Below are 8,266 nucleotides of genomic sequence, written 5' to 3'. Positions count from 1 at the left end.
CAATCGAGCGAGCTTGAGTCGAGCCGGGGCTAGCTCAGGCTCGGCTCGTTTAGAAATCCAGTCGAGCTAGGCTCGCTCGTTTACAATCGAGCCGATTTCAAGCGAGCTTTCTCCGAGCTTTTTTCGAACGAGCTTCGAGCCGTGAGCTCTTTGAACAACCCTAGTTATATATGAAATCTTATATGATACAAAAGAATATTGATGAAGGATATATTTCACAAAGTGAAATACTAAATGTGATGGCCTAATTAAGCTAAATAATAAGCACTTTAAGCATGGTCCAACGTCATGTGTTCCCTATACACAGCTTAACCTATACATATTAGATATCTGTATATGTGTCTATACAGTATAGACTCTTATTCATTCTCCAATATCGTTCGATTTAATCCGGAGGGCTGCTATGATTTCAACCGCCGCCAAACCAATAAGATACCAAGTAACACCGGCTAGAATAACTTGCAACCACGAGCTGTTAACAACATCAACCAGCATAGAACCACCAACATGTGTTTCAATCCCACCACCACCACCATTTCCAAGTTGTAACCGAACTATAATCGCTGCAACAATAGCCATTCCAACAGGAACACCCTCTTCATAAGGATTACTAGGTTGAACCTTGTTTGGAACCACATATTTGTCATTATATGAACTCCCTTTCGGTTTCTTGAAAGTTGCACTAGGTGAATATGATTCAGGGTCGGGTTTGTTGTTTGATGATTCTGGGAGGATATAGTGTGATGGAGTCCAGTACTCGGATGCAGTGTTTGGTTTTGGTTTTCTGGTCGTTTGTGTTTGTTGTCGGCCAGCTACGGCTTCTTTAAGTTTATTGATACTTGGTGAGTTTGATTGTGTGCAATTCTCGGCTATTTGTAACAGTTTTTTGCTTGTTTGATCTGCAGGCATTCCTGGAATTGGTGGTTGCCAATATAACCAGTTTGTAATTGATCTGATTGCTTGAATGGCTGACATTCTTGTTTCCCCATGGAGGTCCTGATCCTGATTCACATATTATTATATAAACATAACTAATTAAGACTTCAAAATCTGAATTAATAATTGTAGTTATAGGCTGTCTACCATTGAGCGTTTGGAAGATCCTTTTTCCATGGCTGCTAAATAACTATCTTGGAATCTATCAACATCAACAAAGATATTTGAAACACGAGTGCCTACAGTGTTGCCTGCACCGATCCTAACATTACCACGCGGTTGCTTTGACATGAGGAACTCTAATGCTGCAAGTTTAGACCTCTCCACCATCCTAAACAAATACATAAATCAAGATTCCAAGAAAATTGCAATTTGTTTGTAACAAGTGGTCAGATTTATAAGCTTACGAGATGCAATTAACAGGGCATGCTTCTATGGCTTCGTTAATTTTGTTTTCAGGATCGCCCCATTGAGCTATGACCCGAGCTCTACCATAAACAGATTCGATTGCGAATGTCTTTTCGGCCATTAAAGCACACTTTAAGCAGCCGACACATTTAACTTCATCAACAAAAACGGCTCTCTGCTCACTCTCGGATCCGTACCATACTGAATAGATAGGTTTCCCTGTGTAGCCTTTAAAATCTGCAACCTTAGCTTGTTCCTGTATAAGTAATCAGTGTTAATCAGAACACGAAGATATTGCACTTATGCAATCATCATTTAATATATCAAAATAATCAATTATTCAATCACAACTAGGGCTGTAAACGAGCCGAAATGATCCAAACAAGGCCTTGTTCATGTTCGTCCATTAAGCTTTTATCGGACAAGCGAATGGTTGACAAACACCTAACCAAACGAACAAAAATGAACACAAACAACGTTTTTTTTATTTGGCTAACCGAGAATGGTCACTGTCAACCGTTCGGATCCGGCTACAAAGTTTGTGTTGGTATTTTTTTTTTAACATTCATAATCATATGTAAATTCACATATACGTTAATCAGATAATACGCATATACATTATTGTTCTATAGTTAATTTTGTTTAAATCCATATTCATATGTTAATTTTCAATAAAAATTAATCAACACATATATATTTGTTTTGTAGTTAATAATTTTGCTTAAATCCATATGATAAGATTAAAGAAGTCACTAAAAACATTAACGGATGTAAATCAAAACCTTATCGAATGTTCACGACGTTCATTTATTAAACGAACGACTCAACAAAGCAAAGCTAAAATATAAGATTGAACACAAGTTTATTCAAAAAATTGCAATTAGTGCTCAACAAAGCGATAGATTTTGCAATTTTCATATATGAAGCAATAATAACAAGATGCAGGCAGGCATAAGTATCAATATAAAAAATCGATGAATTGAATTGAATGATAGATACCGGCCTTATCATAAGAGAAGCGTGAGAGAGGATCAGAGAGAACAGCATAAGCTTCATTGAGAACGATTGCCATATCGTGTCCGGCCAATCCAGCGATATCCGGATGGCACTTCTTTTGGAGTGATCGGTACGCATGTTTAATGGCCGAATGGTCCGACGAACTGTCTACGCCAAGAAGATCGTACAGATCGAAGTCTGTGATGGAATAAGATGCTTTACATACCAGAGGAGAGTGATGAGAAGATAGTTTCCTAATTGGTGATGTAGTGATGAATGTTTTGGAATTGAAAGGTTGTACGATTGATGAGAGGATTATGAAGTGCATGTTCATGTTCAAGTCCGCTGGAATAATAATGGAGATGGAGGGAAAGATATTTTCTAGACCGGGGAGTTTAAAGATATTTTTTTCCCTTTTTTTTTTTTTTTTTTCTTTTTATGGTTTTTCCTTGGCCACTGACCCTATTTAATATTTATCCTAACCAAAATCATTTTTATGGATATTCATTCAAGCAAGTTTAAAATATAGTAGTATGGTTTTAAAGAAAATTCATTTTCGTTACTTCGTTTAATAAAAGAATGAACATGAAAAATGAATTTCGTTCGATCAATTAAATGAATGAAGATGAACAAAGTCCATGTTCATTCAATTGTGGTCCAAGGGTGATGATCAGTTATTTCCCACGAGGGGTTGAGATCCTTCTTGGTGCAGATGAATGCTTCCTACAAAACAAAACACCGTAACCTCCCTACGAGGAATATTGGGGGGGGGGGGGATTCTCTCGTAACCACCCTCCGGCGTGAAAATGAGTATATGATCTATGGTTAAAAGTATATAGAGAGAGTTTAGAATATTGGATTCTGAATCCTTTACCATTTGGAGTTACTTTGGTATTTATAGCCGTTGGGAGAGAGAGAGAGAGTATGGCCAACTGCCTTGTCAGGCTTTCCGCCAATTATATTCCATGCACGTGTGTTCTTGGGAGTTGGTGGGCATCGTGGTTGTTTGATGTTGACATGATTTACTAGGTCGTACTGTCATTTATGTGTTGTTTATCCCTTATTGGTTGGGCGTCATTTACGATGGATATTATTCCTTTTTGTCCCATGCTGGTGGTGATCTTGGCTACCATTCCCGATGTGTCAGGGAATGTTTATTATATATGGCCGTGCGCAGCCGTGTTTTCTACCGTCATGCTATCCGCATGGCGCTTGGCCTCTCCACTCAGCGGGACGATATATGATTTTGGAGTGGGTTTAGTACCCCTACCCCTACCCCTACAGTGTTCGTTTGTCTGTTTATGGTGTTCATTAAAACATTGTTTGTGTTCATTTGTATCCATGAACCTTTCATGAACAAATTCATATTTAACGAAGATGGGCAAGAAATTTTGTACGATTAGGCGTTCGTGTACATACCATTCGTTCATTTAATAAAAGCTCAACGGATGAACATGAACAATGTCTTGTTTAGTTCAATTCATTTCGTTACAGCCCTAATTAGAGAAGACACGTACACGATACAAAAGAATTTCACACATACACTTAGTTAACGGTTAAAGTAGCTAATTACATCGATAATTAATATGGTTCTGATCAAGTTTTCAAAAATTCTACTTATGGTTTCCCACTCGTTTTAGTTCTCAACAGTAACTGGCAATAAAGTTTATATCGAACCAATCTCGTGGATGCACTTTGGTAACAAGTAAAAGAACTAATTACACGAGTCACCATTTAATCAGTAAGAGATCATGATCATCATATCATAGTTTTTATCCAAGACTTCGCATTAATTTTACATCATCAATATATATCCACAAAGAAGTATAAAATTTGGGCCTGGGTCAGCAGCCCATAGAGGTTTATGGCTGCATCTGAGACTGACTAAAGGTCACTGAAGCATTATTTGATTATACATGTTATTAAACTTAATATCTAATAATTAAACTTCATTCTTAAAAATGCTATATGTGCGTACGCAAAGTATCAATTAGTTTATAAGTTGACCACGTATGCTGTTTGCTTATTGAACGAGGAACATCAACATCAGCCTCCAACATTGGCTTTGACTATCATAGAATAAAACCAATACACTTTGCCAGATGTCTACCAATGTTCTTGGAGGTTTGTGCAATTTGTCTAATTACGTTAAATAAAGTTTCAATAACAAAAGCTACATAATAATCCCTTACTACAAGAAACTAAACCATCTAATTTTCCAAGAACATGGTCAATGACATGTATGTAAAAAAAATTTGCACTCAGGTTCTAAAAAATAAAAATAGCCAGAAAAAAGTCTGTTTGGTTCGGTTCGGTGAGTTTAATCTGAATCCAAATACGTGTTAAGTTTTTCCAACTTCGAATTTGCAAAAACAATGCCATAACACTTTGGCTTTTCATAAAAGAGAAACAAAATATTGCTAAAATACTCAAGAATCGCTTAAACTCGCCTGGGTGGGTATTTATTGTGAACTGAAAATAAGTTCTTGATACACGAGTAGAACAATCACACAAGACCCCTCTGTTTGAACACCTCAAACATTGCAGATCCAATCTTTGCTGGTGATTCCACAACTGTCACACCAGCTTCCTTTAGGGTCTTGATTTTATCTTGTGCCGTACCCTTTCCGCCTGATACTATGGCTGCAAGTTCAAAACAGATATTACTTGAGCTAAAAAACAACTTTTTTACATCAAACGGATATAATTGTACAATTGTCAATGAAAAAATACCTCCAGCGTGACCCATACGTCGACCAGGTGGCGCGGTGAGTCCAGCAATAAAGCCAACAATAGGCTTTTCTGTCCCACTTTCCTGTTTCCATATAAACAAATGGCAATTAATTTCACTTGAAGTCATCATTATAACATTATTAAGATCAATTCACTTGATTCTATACAAGTGTGGCATATCTAACCTTAATGAGTGCAGCAGCATCTTCTTCTGCGGTACCACCTATCTCACCAATCAGAACAATACCTGAATAGCAAAAGGTTACAAAATATGGGGCAAAATAGTTTCAAAGAGCAATTTGGCTATATATTCATATAATTACAGAACATGAGTGCCTTAAGGTGACTGCTAGAGACAAAATGACTAGTCAACTACTTAGTATCAATATAATTCAAACTTAAGTTACCTTCTGTCTGAGGATCATCAATGAATTTTTTCATGCAGTCAACAAAGTTGGTCCCGTTGAAAGGATCTCCACCAATGCCTACACAAGTGGATTGCCCTAGACCGACAACAGTGGTTTGATAAACCTGTAACAAAGTGAAACATGACATTCAGAAATTTCATTAAAAAAAATAATTCAAAATAAGTAACAAATAGTTAAACTAATGTAACTTTTAAGAGCATAGATACACAAATTTGGTTCTGAACAAAGTTGATATAGTCATGATATCAATGATATGTTGATATAGTCATACAGATACACAAATGTTGGTGCATGCTGCTTATGTAAATATATTACACAAAGAAGTAGAAGAAACTACTCAAAAAGGATTGCTGAACTGCCTAAACAATCTTCAAGCATATAGAATTATAGATCTCTCTAGTGCTATCATGAACCTCATAAGAATAAAAAAAATCAGAACTTAAAGGACTAATAACAACTCTAAAACTATCTCACCGCTTCATATGTAAGTGTGCCTGAACGAGATACAATGCCAATGCGCCCTGGTTTGTGAATGTAACCAGGCATAATTCCGATCTTGCATTCTCCAGGCTTAATGATACCAGGGCAGTTAGGACCAATTAACCGAGTTTTTGATTGCTGAAGAAGAGCAGCCTTTACCTTAACCTGTATGCGTATAGTTATAAAGATAGAAAGAGTTAATATCATTCTTACAGTGAAAGCACAAGTAAATACTAAATAGTAATACATGCATCACAGAGATTAATCCATCAGATAAAAGAAATGCAGGTTACCATATCATGTTGTGGTATTCCTTCTGTAATGCAAACGATTAAATCCAGTTCAGCCTCCAATGCCTCCATGATTGCAGCTGCAGCAAACGGTGGAGGTACATATATTACTGAAGCATTAGCCTTGGTTTCAGCTTTAGCATCTGCAACCGAGTTGAAAACAGGGAGCCCCAAATGCTCTGTCCCACCTTTCTTTGGGGTAACTCCACCAACCTATAAAATAACAACAATTTGAAAGAATGTAATTTGGTCCTTGCAAAAGTCATATAGAAAAAGTGTGGCCACAGCATACAACACACCAAAATAAAAATAACAAAACAAGATGCCAAAAATAAAACAAATCAATAAATGATTTATGTTAAGAGACACTTGCAATATCAATTGGAAGTGCAGATATAGCTTTTCAAGTGACGTAGATAAGTGCATCATAACTAAGGTAAGCAATAACCGAACTTTTAACCGAAATAAGATTAACCAAAAATCGGTTATCGTTTTTGACTATTTTTCTTTTTTTGTGTACCTTGATTAACGGTTAACCAAAACCGATCCATACATATTTTCATATATTTCTAGCTTTTATATCTCCATGTTCACATATTTCTAGCTTTTATACATCCATTTCATGTATTTATAAGTAAATAGTTGGTTGGCACATTATCTTAAGCTTAAAATGTTGACCCAAGTTTGGATTTGGTTATTAACCATTTAACCTTAACCAATCTATTAACCGAACCGAAAACTAAAATACTAACTGATATAACCTAACCAATTTCGGTTGTGTATCTGCGAAAACCAAAAATTGTTTATCGGTTTTGGTTATAGGCAAAAACGGAACCGAGCCTACGTTTGCTCATCCCTAAATTCATGACTTTCTAAGCACTACAGATTGCAGTGAGCTGCAGAGCATCACCTTAAAAGACACACGTTCAAAATAAGTTAATTAAAATAATAACCGAAAGTTGAACACTCTTCCATAATTCCTGACTGATATTAATTAACACACATTTGCAGGATCATAATAAAAGCAACATTTCATACAAAATATATGTAAATTGACTTGTTCCACAAGTTGTCTCTGTTTAGACGTATTGCTTTTAACACAAATGAAATCATTTTAGAGATGAGCAAACAAGGTAAACCCTAGATCGGGCAATAAAGAGTAAAAACGAGATAAAATCAGGTACATATTTACCATCTTAGTGCCGTATTCGATGGCTTGCTCGGTGTGGAAGGTGCCATTTTTGCCGGTGATTCCTTGACATATGACGCGAGTGTTCTTGTCGACGAAGACAGCCGGTGGCGGAGGAGCTGTGGCGAATGAACGTGAAGACTGAGAGATCGAGAGTTTTGATGAGAGATTAGCGATCAACCTAGCGGCTTGTCGAGACATATTATTATTATTATTATTGGCTGCTTCAAATCTCTTTTCTGTCTGCAAAGACCTAACGGAGGAAAGACGACGATTATTAGTTTATTTTAAGGAAGATGCTGCTGCAATAAGTTTATTATTATCAATCCGGATCGGGTCGAGTTTTTTCTAAGGGATGTACTACCGATGTGTTTTTTTAACGGGTCGGGTTTAAGCCCAGTAAACCGGTTGACTCAAATCGATTTCTACCCAAGTCCCAACCCTGAGCATCAGTGTAGATGCTAACTAGTAATTTACGCGCGCGTTGCGCGGTGAAATTGGTCGGTAAAATCCAGGTGTTGCAGCAGCGAGTCAATACGAATTCGTTCGGTATTGGTTATGTTCTTTGCGGTATAAACAATGTAGGTAAGGCCCGAACATTCTAAAAATTATATTCTTTGATCTAGCATATAAAAAGATTAGCATATAAAAAACTAAAATATTTAAAACGACATTTATTTGGTTGTTAAAAACCCATGCGGAGGTAAAAAAAACAAGCGGCGTTGTTCTCATGCGTTGGAAAGGTAACTCGACGTGAATTCGGTTATGTTCATTACGAAACTGGAACTAAATTAAAAACAAAACAA

General features: G+C 36.6%; 2 protein-coding genes across 2 annotated transcripts; both read right to left on the bottom strand.

Annotated features, from left to right (window-relative positions):
* Window positions 1-207: 207 nt before the first annotated feature.
* Window positions 208-2,668, bottom strand: LOC143560074 (chaperone protein dnaJ C76, chloroplastic-like). Its single transcript, XM_077048461.1, has 4 exons — window positions 2,348-2,668; window positions 1,344-1,600; window positions 1,084-1,267; window positions 208-1,002 (listed from the first exon to the last, which is right to left on the bottom strand). Exons 1-4 carry the CDS (start codon window positions 2,666-2,668, stop codon window positions 364-366), a joined length of 1,401 nt encoding a protein of 466 aa, XP_076904576.1. The 3' UTR covers window positions 208-363.
* Window positions 2,669-4,636: 1,968 nt separating this feature from the next.
* On the bottom strand, window positions 4,637-7,770 carry LOC143560071 (succinate--CoA ligase [ADP-forming] subunit alpha-1, mitochondrial-like). The gene is made up of 7 exons (XM_077048459.1): window positions 7,464-7,770; window positions 6,275-6,484; window positions 5,976-6,146; window positions 5,481-5,604; window positions 5,259-5,320; window positions 5,074-5,155; window positions 4,637-4,983 (listed from the first exon to the last, which is right to left on the bottom strand). Exons 1-7 carry the CDS (start codon window positions 7,659-7,661, stop codon window positions 4,847-4,849), a joined length of 984 nt encoding a protein of 327 aa, XP_076904574.1. The 5' UTR covers window positions 7,662-7,770; the 3' UTR covers window positions 4,637-4,846.
* Window positions 7,771-8,266: the final 496 nt, after the last annotated feature.

The sequence above is a fragment of the Bidens hawaiensis genome, unplaced genomic scaffold (assembly GCF_021521415.1).
Source record: "Bidens hawaiensis isolate Kalapana, Puna unplaced genomic scaffold, B.hawaiensis_p1.1 tig00020218_1, whole genome shotgun sequence".
Taxonomy (NCBI): domain Eukaryota; kingdom Viridiplantae; phylum Streptophyta; class Magnoliopsida; order Asterales; family Asteraceae; genus Bidens; species Bidens hawaiensis.
Note: the sequence above shows the minus strand (reverse complement) of the source record. Positions and strands in the feature narration are given on the sequence as shown.